Below are 20577 nucleotides of genomic sequence, written 5' to 3'. Positions count from 1 at the left end.
ATGCACTGAAGTTCCAAAACAGGCAGCTAAGCCATGACTGTGGAAAAAAAGATTACTGTGGTATGACCTTTCAACCAATCTTACCTGCAGAATGGTTTCAAAGTTGAATGCAAGGCCGTTCCAAAGGGTGAACTCTCCACTTGAGGCTCCAGTCACAAGCCTTCGGCCTTCAGGAGTCCACTGCAAAACCAGCATGCAGCGGCAGCTTAGCCCAATAACAAATCCCTTCTGCACGCAAATACTGCCATCATGGCTTTGTGTCTAGCCATGCAGAAACTTATTAACAAAGAATTTAAGTGGGTAATCTCAAAAACAAATAAATTAACATTTTCAGTTATCATACAAAAAACAAGAGTAAAGGTATATTTTCAGTGTTAGAACAGTCATACAATTTTTAAAAGTTTAATTTGAAATGTGTTAATTTATTGTCCATTTGATATTCACATGTACAGTGTGCCTTCAGAAAGTATTCAGACCCCTTCACTTTTTCACATTTTGTTGTGTTACAATCGTTTTGTGTTACAAAGAGTTTAAAATGGATTAACTTGAGATTTTTTGTCACTGATCTACACATAATACACCATACCCATAATGTCAAGGTGCATCTTTTTGTTTGGAAATCTTCACAAAATAATAAAAAACCAAATACAGAAATATCTAATTTACATAGGTATTGTTACGTTTATGGGGGGAAGGCAATGAAATACCTTAGGGCCAGGTAGGATTGTATACGTAGCGTGCTCCGTATGTCGTGTAGCTACCTTGATGTACACAAGTCAGGCCGGATGTCGCGTAAGGTTGTATATTTGTCTCCATGGCGAGGGGTGGAGCTATGTTAGTTAGTTAGGGGTTAATGGTAAATGCCCTGTGGTAAAAAATGCCTCTGATTTTTCCCCTTGTTCCTTATGACAATACATTAACACACCACACCAGACATGCACTACAACAACAACAACAACAACAACAACAGGCATTTTAAATGCCATTTTCCCTGCTAGAGCAGGGGTTAGCCTTGCGGGCCCCATGACAATCTTCTCCATTTTGCCCTATTTTCTGCATCTCCCCTTGTTAACCCCCTTGCCCGCATTTCTTCTTTCACCACCTTTAGCCAAGTCTCTCTCGGTCTTCCCCGTCCTCTACTTCCTTCTACATTCATTTCCATCATTCTTCTCAACCAGTCACTTTCATCCTTCCTCAATAGATGACCAAACCATCTCAACCTGTTTCTCTTCACAGCATCCATCACAGGCTCTATTCCCATCATCTTTCGCAATTCATCATTTGTCTTCCTCTCTCTAAACGATACTCCGCACATCCACCGAACCATTCACATTTCCACCCTTTTTTGCTGCTCTACATTCATTACCCATGTCTCGCTCCCATAAATCATAACACTTCTCACACATTCAGGATACACCTTTCCCTTTAGCTTCAACGACAATCCCCTCCTCGTCAGGACGCCACTCAGTTCCCGAAACGTCTTCCATGCACATCTCACTCTCGCAACCGTTGCTGAGTCTGATCCACCTTCTCCATTCAACAGGTCTCCTAGGTAGCAAAATGTTTTCACACCTTCCAGCTTCACGCCGTCTCCAAGATCCAACTCAACATTTCCTCCATCTGCAGCTCCCTCTGTGCACACCTTACACTTGAATGTAGCTGCCACACTAGTTAATGACCCTCTCAGACCACTCGATTTTTGATGAACCCACTCTGCGCACATTGTACATTGAATGGAGTTCACTCCAACACCCTTCCTGCACACAGCACACGGACACTTCCCAGTTCTTTCCACCTCAACACATGCTTTACCACTTGCCTTCGTTTTCACCTTCACCTTCGTTTTTCTGATATTCACCTTCAGACCTTTTGTCTCCATACATTCCTTCCACTTGTTCATCTTCTCCTTCAGTCCATCCATACTTTCCGCAATCAACATCAGATCATCTGCATACAACAACTTCCACAGCAAACCCTCCCATGCACTCCGCACCTATAATTAAAAAGACCATATAAAAGTACTCGAGCATGGACTCGGGGACCCGTTCGAGGGCCGACGGGAGTTTGAAGGCCGCTCAAAGCTGAGTACTAAGCATTCATTACACACACATTTATTTTTCACTTTCGTTTCCCCTTGTGTTGTATACAAGTCCTTGTGGGGGTGCTCCAATTAGGAATTTTAGTTTACTGTGCATTCTTTTGTTACCGGCATTTCATTCATTAAACCCGGTATTGTTGCATTTTAATTCCGTGTCGGTTTGATTTGATTATCGTGGTTCAAGGACGCTCCAGTGGAATCCGTGCAGGTAAGAGCCTTGCTGCCCTCCCCCTCCTCGCGCGTATAAGCAAGATCCACCATTGTTTGATTGAATGCCTCGGAGTGTAAACCTCGATCGGCCATTCGTCCGAGACCGGTCTTTATTGGTATTGACAGACAATATTCAACCTCCTGAGTCAATACTTCATAGAAGCACCTTTGGCAGCAATTACAGCTTTGAGTGTTCTTGGTATGTCTATCAGCTTTGCACATCTGGATTTGGGGAGTTTCTCACATTCTTCCTTGCAGATTTGCTCAAGCTCTGTTAAGTTGGATGGGGGGGGGGGGGGGGGTCGGTGGGGGAGGGGGAATCAGTGAACAGCAATCTTCAAGTCTTTGTACATATTACTAATGGAATTCAAGTCTGGGCTTTGACTGGGCCACGCAAGGACTTTCACGTTCTTGTTCTGATGCCATTCCAGTGTTGCTTTTGGCTGAATGCTTGGGGTCATTGGCCTGTTGGAATGTAAAATTCGCTGCAGTCAAAGGTCTTTTGCACTCTGAAGCAGGTTCTCCTCAAGGATTTACCTGTATTTGGCTCCATTCATTGTTTCCTCCATCCTTACAAGTCTCCCAGTCCCTGCTGCTGAAAAGCATCCCCATAGCATGATAGGGATGGTGTTAGATGGTAGGTATGATGTCAGACACGGTCGTGATGGTATTGATGGGTGATTAGCTGTGCTTGGTGTCTTCCAGATGTAGCGCTTTCCATTCAGGCATTTTTCGTCTTTTTTCAAGTTCAATTTTCATCTCATGAGACCACAGAATCTTTTGCCTCATGCTCTCAGAGTCTTTCACGTGCCTTTTTACAAACTCCAGGCGTGCTGTCATGTGCCATTTTCTGAGTAGCTGTGCCATTAAGCACAGATTTGTGAAGTTCTGCAGTGACTGTTGTCCTTCTGGCAGGTTCTCCGACCTCAGGCAAGGAACTCTGTAGTTCTGTCAGAGTGGCCATTGGGTTTTCTGTCACCTCCCTGACCAAGGACCTTCTTGCCTGTTTGCTCAATTTGGTCAGATGGCCAGCTCTCGGAAGGGTCTGGGTCGTTCCATATTCTTTCCATTTCCTAATGGTGGAGCTCACTGTGCTCTTGGGTACTTTCAAAACTCTAGAAATTGTGTATACCGTTCTCCAGATAAATGTCTCCTTACAATTCTATCTCGGAGTGCTACAGACATTTCCTTAGACTTCATGGTCGTGTTTCTGCTATGACATTCACTGTCAACTGTGGGACCTTATGTAGAAAGGCGTGTTTCTTTCGAAATAATGTTCAATCAATTGAATTGGCCACAGGTGGACTCCAATCAAGTTGTGGAGATGTCTCAAGGATGGTGAAAGAAAATTGGATGCACCTGAGCTCAATTTGGAGTGTCATAGTAAAGGGGTTGAACACTTATTGACTCAAGACATTTCAGCTTTTCATTTTTAATTATTTAAAATAAAAAAAATCCACTTTGACATTTTGGGATATTATGTGTGGGTCAATGACAAAAAAAAAATCTCATTTTAATTCACTTTTTAATTCAGGCTGTAACAACAGAATGTAAAAAAGTCAAGGGGTGTGAATACTTTCTGAAGGCACTGTATTTAGTCTCCAGCTTTGTCATTCACTCCTCCAGAAGTTCTCCACTGTATGATTCACAGCACAAACAGCACATGCACACAGAATAATGTCATGTAGTATAAACGTGGTTAAATAGTGTACACACATTTAAGTCAACACCAAACCAACTGTTGTACTCAAGAACTCACCCTTACGACAAAGACGGGACACCTGACTTTGTTTGTGGAGGTTCTGACAAATTTTGTAGTCACTGCATTGATGGGATTGTTCATCATTCCCATGGGTGGAACAAGCTGTGGCAAAAAATAAAAAAGAATAAAAATCAAAGCAAGCCGCATCAAAACTTTTTGCCAAAATATATAAACTCAACATCAAACGAAACTTATCAAATCTTTATAAGGACACTCATTGAAATCCTCCATGCAAAAATGAAAAATATTTGAACACAGAGGTAAGTTCAGCTATCTTTACTAAACACATGTCAATAAACAAGAGGTTGCCTCAATCACAAAAACGCAAAAAGCATGAACATCACAAGGGGTGGTGCAACAAAAGTCACAGCACTGCAACACAAAGGCACGCACCTGAATACAGTCAAAACAAAATGACACAGGAATGGACACAACACTCCTAACAATCAAGGACAGAATGACAGCAGTCCTCAATATCATGTGTGTCCTCCCTGAGCTGTGATGCAGGCTGTACACCTCCGATGCATGCTCTGTACCAGGCGTCTGATGCGGTCCTGGGGAAGTCTGTCCCACTCCTCCTGCAAGCCTTGAATGAGCATTTGCCGATTGACAGCCGTTGCTCTCCTCGATGCAAGACATCGACCAAGCTCATCCCATAAATGCTCAATGGGATTGAGGTCAGGGGAATAACGGATCCAAGGCATCACTTCAACACCCTGTTCCTGGAAGAAATTGGTGGTCAAGCGAGCAGCATGGGGTCGAGCGTTGTCCTGCTGGAAAACTGCGATGTCAGGATGAGCCTGGAGAAATGGCAGCAGATGAGGTCTCAAAACTTCATTGACATAACGCTGACTTGTGAGATTGCCTTCGATGACGACCAGAAGTGTCCTGAAACGGGTAGAAATGCCAGCCCATACCATCACACTGGGTCCTCCCCAACGATTGATCTGGCGAATACAGCATGATGCATACCTTTCCCCATATCTCTGCGCCATACCCGTTGACGCCCATCAGCAGCATGGAGGCAAAATCTGGACTCAGACGTTGGGCAATTGTTCGCTGGCTTCCACCAGCCTCAAGCATCCCAATTGCCCTTAAACGTTGTTCAGATGTCAGGCATGGCATCTGAATTTTCTTGTTGTTTTTGCTGTCAGAAGCCTCTAGCTAGAGTGACTATAGACAGCAGTAAATGAATGTCTAACCACGAGAACTGAAGGATTTCATTATGAGGGTCATTATTTAAAGGGAAAGATCCACATACAGAACCACTCAAGCATGCCATTGTTGATCAACCAGGTGATTGAAGTGAAGTTCCCATTACATAACCAGCCATTACAATTGAAGGTTCAATTGAAGGCACAGTGTTTGTAAAGCTGCACATTTCAAAAAATGAAAGTGATAAGTTTATTTTGATGGTCAGTATACTTCCCAAAAATACATTTGGGGAAAATACAGCTTTTCTTCACAATCTGCACTTGGATGGCCTTTTCATTATTCTCCTGAAGCGATCTGGGTTTTATTTAAAATTTGGTTCACCGGTTACATCGTTACTGAGGTGTGGCCTTGCCATTGATTGTGCGTGCACATGCACACTGTGCAAAGTTTGACAGGATAAGGCTGCCAACAATGGCCTGTTCATTTTGAAGGCACAGTGGGATTAAAGGTCCCGTGGCGACCGTGAGTGGACGGGTGCCTGGTCAACGTCTCTATGAAGGACGGCGTACTCAACAAAGCAACAACCTACCTGCGAAGCACCAGGATGACGGTTTATAGTCAGATCAGGCACTTAACCCAGACAATACAGCCCAAAGGTGAGAATGCTACATCTGAGTTATCCTGTCAGTTTGCCTTTTCTTTCTCTGGATTTAACTGAAGGCAAAACAAATTATTGGATCAACACAAACCTATTGTCGCGTCAGAGGGTCCGTTATGATAGAACACTCTGAGCCAGAAGTCTAAGATCATCCACAGATCCGAAACAGCGTTTTATAATCGGATGTTCACCTAATACTGATATTCCCCAAGGATCACACAAATGAGGGTGAACTTGGCAGGGAAATACGTGGGAGGAAAGAGTTGGGAAAATGCTTCTTATAGTCAAGATGGATTTTATTTATCTATCTATAATTCCAGTAATCTCTGTCTGTACGTTTGTACGTTTGTACGTTTGTCTGTGACCGCTGTTTCTCGACAACCACGGGTCCGATATACTTTTAACTTGCCAGGTATATTGCTGGGGACCCGAGGATGTGCCTTTTCAAGGTTTCATATTAATCGGACAATTACTTACCGAGCTATGTCCAAAAAACGATTCAACCAATCAGAGAGCAGCGAACGATCGCGTGTGCCGAACGTGGCGGGCACACTCTGCCTCGGATGGCACATTTGAGAGCGTATTCATTTATTTCACGTTTGCAAACTATGTTGGCGTTAAACTATGTTTTACAACTAATAAAAACGAATTTGCGATTCATTCGCTTTCCTGCGCGTTTGTGCACGCGATGGCGATTTCTTTACCAAACTCCGGAAGCCGTTCGCTTTGGACCAAACCATTGCATGTAAATAGAGGGGGGGGGGGGGTTCTGTGGTCGTTGCGAATGGACCAAACCATTCATGTAAATAGAGGGGGGGCATTGTCACTGTACTCGCAAGCCGTTCGCCGTTCGCTTTGGCGTTGCGAATGGACCAAACCATTTCATGTAAATAGAGGGGGGGGATATAATTTTAGATAGATATATAGTACGGGCATATATATAGTACGGGCATGCCCTAGTATTTATAATGAAATACGGGGATATGGTTAAACAGGCCAATCAACAAAAACGGCACAGATCTGGCGGTCTGTCGACAAAGATAGGGGTGAGTAACACGCTAACTTATAAACACTGAAAATAAAACAACATTAAAACCTAATACAACTGTGGTGCCACTAAAAAGTAACATGATCGCTTGAAAACAATGGGGCATGCAAGGACTTGTGACTGGTACAAAGATAGTGGATGTGCACGCTCAGGGTGAGCAGGATGGTTGTGGCTGCAGTGCGAAGGAGTGTGGTGGTGAAGAGGTGCGAAGGAGTGTGGTGGTGAGGAGGTGCGAAGGAGTGTGGTGGTGAAGAGGTGCGAAGAAGATGCGGGCTTGTTCGAGAGAACTTTCCAGAACTATACAACAACAGCAAGACAACTTACTTTGCTATTTTTCCTCGTTACAAGAGTAAATTGACGTGATGCGAATCACACGGACCATGCTACTCTTATAACAATCCAGCTATGAACACCTTCTCCCATGTAACACTATTTTATAAAAAGCATGAAAGTGTATATTTCATAAAAGAGGTACACTGACACATTCTCAATGGTAACCACGATGGTTCTTACATCTCCATAATATGACGGATCAGGTTGGATTGCTCGCATGTCTCTGGAATCCCTTTGCCATACCCGATTCTACAATGAAGGGATGAGAGGAGAGAACAAAAAATAAAAATAAAACAGCAACCAAAATGCTCTCTCAAGATCAAGTATTTACAAGTATATAGAAAATGAGAAAAATTTTCTTTCGCAAAGTGTCAAACACGAGAACATTTACACAATTTAACGTAAAGTATTGAAATTAATTTACATGCCCACCACGAGAATGCTCACCATGCCTTCTAATGCTTTTTATAACAGTAACAACACTGGAGAGTTCAAAGAACACCTTTCCACATGCAGTGTTCAAGTATATAATACCAGTGAAATAAAATAATTTTATGGGCCGTATTTTATAAAAATCTCAGTTTAGCACTGTAGCTGCAATGTCTTATACACCATCTTATTTAACATGTTAAATTAGTACTTTGTGCCTGTTGTTTGTGTCCTTTATGATGTCCTTAGAAACAGAAAGTTTCTTGTTTGGAATGATTTTCAATTTTGTTTGACTGCCAGACAAAGTAAGAAAATTATCTCACTCCACTCTGCACATGCACAATGAGGACAAATACAAAGCCAAAGTACTGCAAAACTAAAGGTTTGTTTTCTGCTTCGTGTTCCTATGTAACATTCAATTGAAATAAAGTTATTCCTTGAAGATAAACTGATGTTTGCAGACAAACAGACAAAGTGAACCAATTCCTTAACCCGGCTTTATCGCTTCACGCTCGTGGGGTCAAAACCTAATTTCAATGCAAGGAACTTGAATGCAGGAGAGGCTATTCACAAAGAAATAAATAACATACATACATACTAACATACATACATACATACTAACATACATACTAACATACATACATACATACATACTAACATACATACATACATACTAACACACACACACACACAACACACACACACACCACACACACACACACACACACACACACACACACACACACACGCACACACGCACACACACACACACACATATATATATATACATACATACATACTAGCAGAAGTACCTGGCATTGCCGGGCGGGGGAGGGGAGGGAAGGGGAAGGGGGGGGGGGGGGAACAGGGGGGAGGGGAGGAGAGGGGGGGGGAGGGGAGAGGGAGGGGGAGGGGAGGAGAGGGGGGGAGGGGAGAGGGAGGGGAGAGGGAGGGGGGAAGGGGAGGGGAGAGGGAGGGTGGAGGGGAAGGGGGAGGGGGAGGGGGGAGGGAGGGGGGAGGGGGAGGGGAGGGGGAGGGGAGAGGGAGGGGGAGGGGGAGGGCAGAGGGAGGGGGGGAGGGGAGGGGGGAGGGGGGAGGGGAGGGGGGAGGGGGGAGGGGAGGGGGAGGGAGGGGGAGGGGGAACGGGGGGAGGGGAGGGGAGGGGGGAGGCCGGGGGAGGAGGGAGGGGGAGGGAGGAGAGGGAGGGGGAGGGAGGAGGGGGGAGGGGGAGGAGAGGGGGGAGTGGGAGGGGGAGGGATGGGAGGGGGAGAGGCGTGGGAGGGTGGGGGGAGGGAGGAGGGGTAGGTGGAGGTGGAGGGAGAGGGAGAGGGGGAGGGGAGGGGAGGGGGAGGGGGAGGGGGGGTGGGGGAGGGAAGGGGGGAGGGGTGGGGGAGGGGAAGGGGTAGGGGGAAAGGGAGGAGCATGGGGAAAGGGAGGGGGAGTGGAGGGGAAGGGGGGAGGGGGATGGGGAAGGGGTAGGCAGAAAGGAAGGAGGGTAGGGGGGGAAAGGGAGGGGCATGGGGGAAAGGGAGGGGGAGGGGAGGGGAAAGGGGAGAGGGTAGGGTGGAGGGGGAAGGGAGGGGGAAGGGGTAGGGTGGAGGGGGAAGGGAGGGGGAAGGGTAGGGGGAGGGGGGAGGGGGAGGGGGGGAAAGGGAGGAGGAGGAGGGAAGGGAGGGGAGGGATATAGATGGTTACTGGCAATTGATCACATCCAGAAATGATGTAATCCACACAATTTATGTACTTTACATAACGTTAATAGGAATACATGGCCGTGTAGATGGGAAATAAAGTTTGTTTGAAATAAATCACAAATATCAGATGAAAGTGACCAAAAACCTATGTGGTGGTGAATGGCAATGTTCCTCGCTGAAATGTGAAAAACTGAATTCCGTGCGAACGCATAACTGAGATTATGGCGGCAAAGTTGGAACATCACGTGATCCTAGCAGAAGTACCCGGCATTGCCGGTGGGGGAGGGGAGACCCGCACATTCCCAACCCGTACATTCGCCCTCTCGACTCAAACTCGTATTCGATTCGTATTCGAAATCGAAAGGGGAAAGGGGAAATGCTTCGTATTCGAATTCGTAAACACGAAATATGAATTAAATTTAATTCATATCGCACAAAATCGACACAAAACACGGTCGCATAAAGGTGAAAAACGCAATGGCTTTTCGCCCTGAATCACGTGCAACGTGTGACGCGATGGAACATCACGTGATCGCTCTGAGCGAATCATAGAGCTGCTCGCACTGGCTGAGATTAGCGGGTACTTCGCTGAAATGCGCTGAGGTAAATATGAATAAAAAATATGGATCTCGTCAAATATGGTCTCAGCCATGTTCGTCCAGGCTCAATGGCCATGTCTATGCCAAATATCAAGCACGTGAGCTTCTCCGTTTCGGAGTCTATCGGTAACATTACACGCACACGCACACACACACACACACACACACACACACACACACACACACACACACACACACACACACACACACATACACACACACACACACACACACACACACACACACACAGTGTTTTATATATATAGATATATATATATATATATATATATAATGATGATGTATTATAATGATGTAATAACGTAGGGGGAGGCATATCGGTCGACGTCGTGATGTCGAAGAGTGCCCTTCTAGTTGTTATTACCATGATGCACCTTATTAGTCGTTTCATTTTCTCAATTCACAACTATTTAACATATGAGTCACCACCTGTCACGGGGAGAAAATGACGGTCCGGAGGGAGATGAAGGGTGGGAGGTAGAAGGGATGGGTGGGAGGAGGTAGGGAATGGGTGGAATTGGTAAGGAAAAGAGGTGGGATGAGGGAGGGGAAAGGATGGGAGGGGGGATTGCCTGGCAACGCTGGGTACCTTCGCTAGTTTCGAATAAAGATGAAAAACTTTCAAGAAAACATTGGATCTTCATCCCATTTTTTTAATTTTTTTTACAAGCTGAGTTTATTTGTAATATCATGGAATGCCAGAGTTGGTGGAAGGTGAGACCTGGCCAATTTGTATTGTGGTTGTTTAATGGACATTGTTGCCCAATAAATATGTACAATATTTTATTGCAACTCAAAAACAAATTTAAAGGGTGAAAATAATTCCAGCATTTTTTAATACCCCAAATGGCACAAAGAAAAACAATGGAAACACATGACACTTGTGTGTAGTATGAAAGAATAGCCTTCACATAATACACAAGCTAAAATACTCTGTGATCAGATATTTCACTGATACTATAAGAATTTTTAAAAACCACCTTTAGAGGCCATTTTTCCCCAGAGCAGGGGTTGGCCTTTTTCGGGCACCGTGGTCCCTTTTTTGAAGCAATGTTTTATGGCCGGATGCCCTTCCTGCCGCCAACCCTGTTAGTCGCCTCTTGCAACACACAGGGAATTACCAGTGAACTGGTACTCTATTTGCCGACCTCGGAAGGATGACAGGCTGAGTCAACCACCCTGGCATTTATTCAGCGATCGAACCGGGATTCGAACCCAGGATCCTAGGATCCCAAGCCAGCACCCTAACCACTAAGCCAACACCAGGCTATTTCACCGATACTATGTTGCATGTAAATGGTAGAATGTATTTTTATTGACATGTACAGAAATCGTAGTGATGTTCACCACTGATCACAGTCTAAGGTAGCGGAGGGTAACCATCACTGCAATGACTGACCTCCAGATATTTGACTATTGACGAATTGTAGTCGATAGTCTTACGGTTGACGCTACGCCGCATTCGTTTGCCATCAAATGTGATCTGCTGGCCCATGTCCTGTTGGCCAAAGTCAGGCCGCTTGTAGACAAGTTGCTTAGGGCCTTGGTGTTGGAACTTGGGCATGTGGAAGAAGCGTTGTGGCGACGTCATTTCCACAGCCATTAGGAAAGACCCCTGCACTAAGGTCCACTAATGGTCCTAGAGGGGTTAGAAAATCAGCTGAGTACAAAAATAAATGGAAACAATGAAGAGATGTCAAAACTTTTGAATGCAACAGACAACTTGGCACAAAATAGGGGGAGAGGGAGTGGGACCAGATAAGAAAATAGAAATACAATCCTGGATTTTGACGTCGTATCGCAAGGCAGTGCACAAAATTACATTTGGTTCCAGGTTTGAGACTTCTGCTTTCACTGACGCCATCCAATCCACATGCACCGACAGTTTTATTTTGCTCACATTGTTAAGTTTGATTTAAACCACGCAATGCACCAAGTAAACAACTTGAGAACATCAGGTACGAAACAAAATTTTCTCTCAATGTACCCCATTTTATGCAGCACATCTCAATTTATCTAAATTGCCATGAATCCAAACAAAAGTTTCAAAATGATTTTGTTGAGTGACATTTAAGGAACAAACAACTTGCTGTCATGTCTCACACACCACCAACAGTTTTTTCAGAAAATGTTCCTTGACAATTAATCGAACGCCAACAGTTACATAGTCATACACCTAAAGCAACAACTTATTAACTTGTAAATGAGTGACTGATCTTTTTGAATGTACCGATCATAAGCTGGGCTCCATTTTTCATCTCGGTTTTGACACTTTCAGTCCAGAACCTCTCCTACAGTGAGCGGGTCCACAACCTCAACTATTTCAATGGTCTGGCAATAAGACAATGCAATCTCACTTTTAAAATCTAGCACATGGCTTTACCTATATAGGTTTACCTTCCATAATGCACATGCACACACTTGTTTTTTTTTTCATTTCTGTTCCTCAAAATTCTAACACAGGCAGACACAGACACGGTACTTGTCCATGCATCACAATAACTCGCCGACTCTTCATCAAAGACAACATGGGCTCTGCTCCCAACCAATTCTGGATGGGACACCCAATTTAATGTCCATCTAACGGACAGACGGATCACATACTGATGCGTCGCCCAGCCTATGAAACACCCGGACAGTTTATACCTGATCCAACATTCGCAACCAGGCTTCTTCGCTCAAAGGATGCACACATACCTTGAGGCTAGCATATAGAAGGACGCATATAATAATTAATCATTTTGCAAATGAATGTTCAATGAGAGAAACTGAAACCACAAAAGTTGGATCTTCCAATATACACCTAAATAAATTCTCAAACAAAACTGGGTCAAAAGGATCAACAATATATTAACAGCAGATTCACAGAATTGTTGTTTCTTGTGCAAACTTCACCAACCGCTTAAAAGTTTATTTCACTTGTTAATGTGATAAATAAATCCTGAAGTGATTTTTGAAGCATAATCTTACGCAAGGTGAAAGAAAATAAAATACATTGTGAAAATCAAAATATAAAAAAATTATGAACTTTGAGAATTTTATTTCATCGCAGAGAACCACAATAAACTAGAACGCCACTAAGTAGAGAGCATACCTCCGCCAAGCTGAACAGCGTACATTTTGTATCCCACCGATAGGCCAGTTCTGTATCCGGACCTGAACCAAAATCGAACTGACTTGTTCTTGTCACCGAACAAACTCATCCACCAAGTTTCGTCCGAATCCGTCCACAACTTTTTGAAATATCATGCTACATATCGTTTTTGGCCCCATCTCTCAATGGTGAAGAATGACTTTTAAAATTATCGTATCCCAATCCCGATTCGGATCTTCACCAAAATCAAATCAATTTGACCATATCACACCCAACCTGTCCACCAGGTTTCGTCCGAAACTGCCCTCAAATTTTTGAGATATCCTGCTCACAAACAGACAGAGATAGGAGCGAAAACACAACCTCCGTTAACCTTTGATGGCGGGGGTAAAAGTAAAATGTCCTCATCGATGACCAAATACCAATACTAAGGGACTCTTTTTATCCAACTATATTGCAATTCTTCATTTTGTAATTCAAAATCCCCCACACCCCCCACCCACCCAAACAAACATCATGCCATCTAATCTGACAATGGCATCAACAACTTATCATGGGTATTTCTCTGCATAATATACATACTCGAGTGCAAACAGACATGGCTCGATAGATAAATCAAAGGAGGTGCACAGCGCACCTCCATTTATATGGGATCATTTCTCTGTAGGCAACTTTAACATAGGGACTGAAAATTCGTTTCTCGGCTTCTACTGGACGGAATCTGCTGCAAATTTCAGAAGTAGATGCTTTGTAAGTCGAGGTAATATGTTCCAAATTTCAGCAGTCTGTTTCCACATTGAGTTGTATTTAGAAAACCCTCAAAATCACATTGGTGTCTGTCCATCCACCCAAAATGTGTTGGTGCTCATATCTCAAAGGCTGTAGTGAAACTAGCAGAAAACTTGTAATATACATCGGCCAATAGGTCTAAATAATGGCTTACAAAACAAATTGAAAATCTTCGCTCAATATGGGCATCTACGGTGGGTGAGGGGGGGGGGGGGGAGATTAGGACCCACCAAAATAGGTATTCTTGGGAAAACTGCCAGGGGCATAGAAAAGGCCCCTTTATATATGGTATGTACCATGTGGCAAACTAAAGAAAAGAAGGGACATTCCATAGCTTGTAGAAAATGCCAAACACTAGAAAAGAAGTGACATTCAAAAAATCTGGTGTGCATGCTGGACTACCCTTGTGTTCTTAGGAGGAACCAAGTAATGCTCTAGAAAAGTTCATATAAAGGTGCACCAATTTTATTAATACAGCTGCATGAAGAAGTAAATGAATTTTATTTGCCCGATGTAAGGCGCCCCTTTACATGAACGTTTCTAGCGCATTACTTAGTTCCTCCTAAGAACACAAGGGTAGTCCAGCATGCACACGAGATTTTTTGAATGTCACTTCTTTTCTTGTGTTTGCCATTTTCTACAAGCTATGGAATATCCATTCTTTTCTATACTTTATATAAGGGCATGTGCCATGTGGCAAAGGGGCCTTTTCTTTGCCCCTGGAATTTTTCCCAAGAATGTCCAGTTTATTTCACCGTTATTGGTCTCCGTTGTGGTTGCGGTTGTGGTTCAGAGCAGTGTGATCAGTTGTCTTGACTATACTAATGATCTTATTATTTCATTTTAAAAAGCTTTTAGACCAGGACCACGGATCAATATTAAAAGCATATCAACTCACCACCCATCTGACAATATGCATCTGTACTATCATTTCAAAGAAAAGGTAGGATTACAAGACAACCAAAGTTGTAGCCTAATACCATGGGGAAGGCTTTCCTATGTCAAAAATATATATTGGATTCTGATGCTGAAACAAATATTTCACATTTCATGCTGTCAAGACTATTTACATCCAAAATAAAATGTTTGTTTTTTTAACCTGAGGTTCGGTAGGATGGGAAAAACAATTATTCGCCAAAAACAAAATAGATAACCAACATGCATGTTGGTACACAGAAGTCATGACTCATTGAAGAAGTAAATGATAAGGTATGTTGAACTGACAATGAACTGGAAGGGTCCAATTATTTAAACAAATTTTGACAATTGAATCAAGCAGACCAAATTATAACTTTAGGAAAAAGTATATGTCTCACATGAAGAAACGTGAATACAAGTAAATGTGAATGGACAGTTAATCAGATAGTAAAAAGCGAAGCAAATGAACAAAGCTCGAATGCAGGATTGAACCCAATAGACAAAGGAGATGACATTTCCATTGACTTTTGACATTTCCATTGACTTTTATTCATGGCCACTGCTGAGTACTACTACTAATTTTAGTCCCACCTTATTGTGCGATCGGCCAGGGAAAGTTTTTGGGCAGTCTTTCAGAAACCGACTTGTCTGGGGTGAGCCTTAACAGAAGGGTAACAGGAACTTGTAATTTGTTCAAGATGCAGGCATTAACTCAGCGACTCTTCCCAAGAGGCACCGTGAAATATTTTAAATCCAACTACAACCAGTGCTGGCAGACAGGTCTCCGGCTAAGCGTCCTACTAATGGACGGCCAACACGGCGATGAATCGCTCTGCATGCGAAACATCAGGGTGACAGTTTATAGCTAGGCCGAGATTAGAACCCAGGATAAACAACTCAAAGGAGAACTTGGCGGTACACATACATACCAAGCTGCCAGACCACCTGACGGCTACAGTAGGATTTTAAAAAAATAAAAAATAAACCTTGGAAAAACAAAAACTATTGGATGAAATAAACAAGACATTGATCGAGGGATCGAGCTGACTGACATCATTTTGTGCATCGACTTCAATCAACTCTGTCGAATTCGTCTATTGTTCCACTTGTCCGCTGACACAGTTTGACACCAGCTTTTCATTTGGTGTTAAATCCAGGCTGAAACACTTAGGGGTTTGGTCTTTCTTCAGGTCAGTGAGCTATTTCTGATAGCTCAATTAGTTGAGATGGAAATGCAGCATTTTCTCGGTTACGTGACACAATTATAACCAGAATTGTGCATGGGATTGGCAGTGAAAGATAAACAACATCATTGAGATGTACAAACAAAGCACTTTGAAGGGTACCAACTTTTAAGAGAATAAGAATTAAAATGTGAAGAAGAACGACAATACTTTATTGCATTAAAAAAGACAAAGGTAAGCCACAGTTCAACCAAGCAGTAATCAAAGACCCATGTGATCATCTCCGAGGCTGTTTGCAGTGATGTCAGAGTTAACCAAGTATTTTGTATTTGGATGAGCTCACATTCACAGAGGGGAATAGTGAAGAAAAGAGTAAGAGTCTCATTCAACCTCATTCTTCCCTCCAGATCTTCGAAACAGCGGTTCACCACCATCTCAGATCATCCCCCATCCAACACCATGCTATTTTATACCCTCATTAAATCCCCATCCCTTACCCCTTAGACTCTTCCTTCCAAATTCATTTCCTTTCCTGACATTTATTTCCTGAGAGGTTCCTTCGGTGTTCATCATGTCCACCCCATGCATCTTTTCCTGCTCCTCATTCCTCCCCACACTCACTGTTTGTCCAAGTCTGCATCTATCTTGTCCTGCAACGACACTGTTGGTTTCCACCCTGCAGTCTACTGTTCCTTCTGGCATGATTCCTTCAGTGTAGTAGTCGCTCTTCTTCGAGCCTTGAATTTGTATACAAAAAGAAGAAGAAAATAAATAAAAAAGAGGTTTTAGAAAACAAAAAAGGCCAAGACTATGCGCAACCCTCACCAAAACCAACATCCTTCCAAATTTCTAGTTTTTCCTTCCCTAGTTTGCATCCACTTCCATCTTGTCCTCCTGGTGTATCTCCCATATTCCATAACATATTCTTCCCCAAATCCCTTTTGTCCAAGTCTACCTCCATTTTGTCTCTCTTCCTCTTCCCTGCTGTTGGTGCTTTACCCTTCTTTATACTGTTCTTTTTGTTATATTACATTCTGTCCCATTCTGCATTCTAGCTTTTCAATGACGCTCGAGTTTATTTCCACAAAAAGTCTGACATTAAGCTGCATCCATCATGTGTTCAAGAGAAAGAAGACAGCAACATACAAAGTCTTACAGTTTTGCATAAGCGGTGGACTTGGGGCTGGCTGGCGCTGGGACTATGGCTGGCGCTGGGACCCTGGCTAGCACAAGGACCCTGGCTGGCACAAGGACCCTGGCTGGCACAAGGACCCTGGCTGGCACTGGGGACACTGGATGGCACGGAGGCTCTGCCTGGCATGGGGGACCCTGGATGGTGCGAGACCCCCGATTTGTGCGGGGACTCTGGCTGGCGTGCGGACACTGGGTGGCACGGAGGCTCTGCCTGACGTGGGGACCCTGGATGGTGTGAGACCCCTGATTTGTGCGGGGACCCTGGCTGACGCGGCGACCCTGCCTGATGGCATGGACCCTGGATGGCATGGAGCCCGACTTGTGTGGGGACCCTGCATGGTGAGGGGACCCTGGTTAGTGCAGGGACCCTGGTTAGTGCGGGGACCTTGGTTAGTGCGGGGACCCTGCCTCCTGGATGGCGTGGAGCCGACATGTGAGGGGACCCTGGATGGCGTGTAGCCCGACTTGTGCGGGGACCCTGGATGGCGTGAAGCCCGACTTGTGCGGGGACCCTTGATGGCGTGAAGCCCAACTTGTGCGGGGACCCTGGATGGCATGAAGCCCAACTTGTGCGGGGACTCTTGATGGTGAGGGGACCCAGGATGGCATGTAGCCCAACTTGTGCGGGGACCCTGGATGGCGTGAAGCCCAACTTGTGCGGGGACCCTGGATGGCGTGAAGCCCGACTTGTGCGGGGACCCTTGATGGCGTGAAGCCCAACTTGTGCGGGGACCCTGGATGGCATGAAGCCCAACTTGTGCGGGGACTCTTGATGGTGAGGGGACCCAGGATGGCATGTAGCCCAACTTGTGCGGGGACCCTGGATGGCGTGAAGCCCAACTTGTGCGGGGACCCTGGATGGCGTGAAGCCCGACTTGTGCGGGGACCCTGGATGGCATGAAGCCCAACTTGTGCGGGGACCCTTGATGGTGAGGGGACCCTGGATGGCGTGTAGACCAACTTGTGCGGGGACCCTGGATGGCATGAAGCCCAACTTGTGCGGGGACCCTGGATGGCGTGAAGCCCAACTTGTGCGGGGACCCTTGATGGTGAGAGGACCCTGGATGGCATGAAGCCCAACTTGTGCGGGGACCCTGGATGGCATGAAGCCCAACTTGTGCGGGGACCCTGGATGGCATGAAGCCCAACTTGTGCGGGGACCCTTGATGGTGAGGGGACCCTGGATGGCGTGTAGCCCAACTTGTGCGGGGACCCTGGATGGCATGAAGCCCAACTTGTGCGGGGACCCTGGATGGCGTGGAGCCCGACTTGTGCGGGGACCCTGGATGGCGTGAAGCCCAACTTGTGCGGGGACCCTTGATGGTGAGGGGACCCTGGTTAGTGCGAGGACCCTGGTTAGTGCGGGGACCCTGGTTAGTGCGGGGACCCTGGTCAGTGCGGGGACCCTGGTCAGTGTGGGGACCCTGGTCAGTGCGGGGACCCTGGTCAGTGCGGGGACCCTGGTCAGTGCGGGGACCCTGGCTGGCATTGGGACCCTGGATGGTGTGAGACCCAGATTTGTGCGGGGACCCTTGTTAGTGCGGGGACCCTGGTTAGTGCGGGGACCCTGGTTAGTGCGGGGACCCTGGTTAGTGCGGGGACCCTGGTTAGTGCGGGGACCCTGGTTAGTGCGGGGACCCTGGTTAGTGCGGGGACCCTGGTTAGTGCGGGGACCCTGGTTAGTGCGGAGACCCTGGTTAGCGCGGGGACCCTGGCTGGCACGGGGACCCTGGCTGGCACGGGGACCCTGGCTGGCACGGGGACCCTGGCTGGCACGGGGACCCTGGCTGGCACGGGGACGCTGGATGGTGTGAGACCCTGATTTGTGTGGGGACCCTGGTTAGTGCGGGGACCCTGGTTAGTGCGGGGACCCTGGTTAGTGCGGGGACCCTGGTTAGTGCGGGGACCCTGGTTAGTGCGGGGACCCTGGTTAGTGCGGGGACCCTGGTTAGTGCGGGGACCCTGGTTAGTGCGGGGACCCTGGTTAGTGCGGGGAACCTAGTTAGTGCGGGGACCCTGGCTGGCACGGGGACCCTGGCTGGCATGGGGACCCTGGATGGTGTGAGACCCTGATTTGTGCGGGGACCCTGGCTGGCACGGGGACCTTGGTTAGTGCGGGGACCCTGGCTGGCATGGGGACCCTGGATGGTGTGAGACCCTGATTTGTGTGGGGACCCTGGTTAGTGCGGGGACCCTGGTTAGTGCGGGGACCCTGGTTAGTGCGGGGACCCTGGTTAGTGCGGGGACCCTGGTTAGTGCGGGGACCCTGGTTAGTGCGGGGACCCTGGTTAGTGCGGGGACCCTGGTTAGTGCGGGGACCCTGGTTAGTGCGGGGACCCTGGCTGGCACGGGGACCCTGGCCGGCATGGGGACCCTGGATGGTGTGAGACCCCTGGTTAGTGCGGGGACCCTGGTTAGTGCGGGGACCCTGGATGGTGTGAGACCCCTGATTTGTGCGGGGACCCTCGCTGGTATGGAGAATTTCAAAATTCGGATTTCATCTGTTTCGTTCGTTTCTCTCAATTGCCTAAAAACACAAGCTCATTGCAAATTAAACAATTTGGCAATTGTATAAACGACACCAAGCTTAGATACTTCAAAATAAGTCACAAGGTCCAGCCAAGTGTGTGTTTTAATGAAGCGACATTAATAGCTCACGAAAAACAAATAATATCGTTAAAAATTAAAGCACACTCGTGTAAGATATAGAATCTATTAAGCTAAGGACAGGCATTACTTACTATTACTAATTAGTATTAATGTTTTAAGTTAATCTTTTACCTTCAGCTTGACTTATGTCCCCCACCCCCAAATAAAACATTCAACAAGTCTTTATTTCAGGGTACAAAGACATTCGGACCACGACGACTCACATATCTTGCAGGAAAGGGAGATTTTCAACCGAAGCTTCGACAGAGAACAAAAGCGGAGGAAGAAACCAAAGTTCATGAAACGAACAGAATCTTTCCCAATTTTGACGGTCAAAACCAACTGTGTTAGGCCTAGCTGTAGAGAGCCTTCCAACAAAAAATAGGAACGATCGAAAAGAAAACTATTTTGATGAGGAAAACTGCATTCTAAATGAAAGTGCAGAGTACAGGTTTTTATTGGAACTCAGCAAAAGAACGAATACAAGTCTAATCCGTGAAACGGAAAAAACATGGCGGCCGATACCTCACGTTGTTGTTCGCAGTCGCGCCCATCATCTCTTTTATAACGTCGCTAAATAAAGACACGAAACACAACGATAGGTGCCACTTACTTTATTGAAATCTTGCAACAACTTCCTTCATACTGATACATTTTAAAAGAACCCGCATTATAGGCTCGCACGGCCCAGCTTTTCGCATTAAAATTGATGGCCAAGATCAGGAAATGACGTAATTGAACTGTT

At 45.8% G+C, this 20577-nt stretch overlaps 1 protein-coding gene across 6 annotated transcripts in view; it reads right to left on the bottom strand.

Annotated features, from left to right (window-relative positions):
* WDR33 (WD repeat domain 33) overlaps positions 1–20577 on the bottom strand; it is a 203357-nt gene extending 182780 nt beyond the window's left edge. For 3 of the 6 annotated variants that reach the window (XM_068112365.2, XM_068112367.2, XM_068112368.2), the window contains exons 1-5: positions 20446–20573; positions 11404–11643; positions 7445–7513; positions 4068–4172; positions 85–180 (exon numbers count right to left, since the gene is read on the bottom strand). In XM_068112365.2, the coding sequence (XP_067968466.2) occupies positions 85–180; positions 4068–4172; positions 7445–7513; positions 11404–11607 (474 nt within the window). In that variant the 5' untranslated portion in view covers positions 11608–11643; positions 20446–20573. Of the gene's footprint in view, positions 1–84; positions 181–4067; positions 4173–7444; positions 7514–11403; positions 11644–16610; positions 16727–20445 lie in introns of those variants that run through there. The other 3 variants (XM_078775735.1, XM_078775736.1, XM_078775734.1) reach the window with 3 other exon arrangements.

This window comes from Myxine glutinosa, chromosome 4, assembly GCF_964187855.1.
Source record: "Myxine glutinosa chromosome 4, kmMyxGlut1.1, whole genome shotgun sequence".
Taxonomy (NCBI): Eukaryota; Metazoa; Chordata; class Myxini; order Myxiniformes; family Myxinidae; genus Myxine; species Myxine glutinosa.
This window is presented reverse-complemented; position numbering and strand designations above follow the sequence as displayed.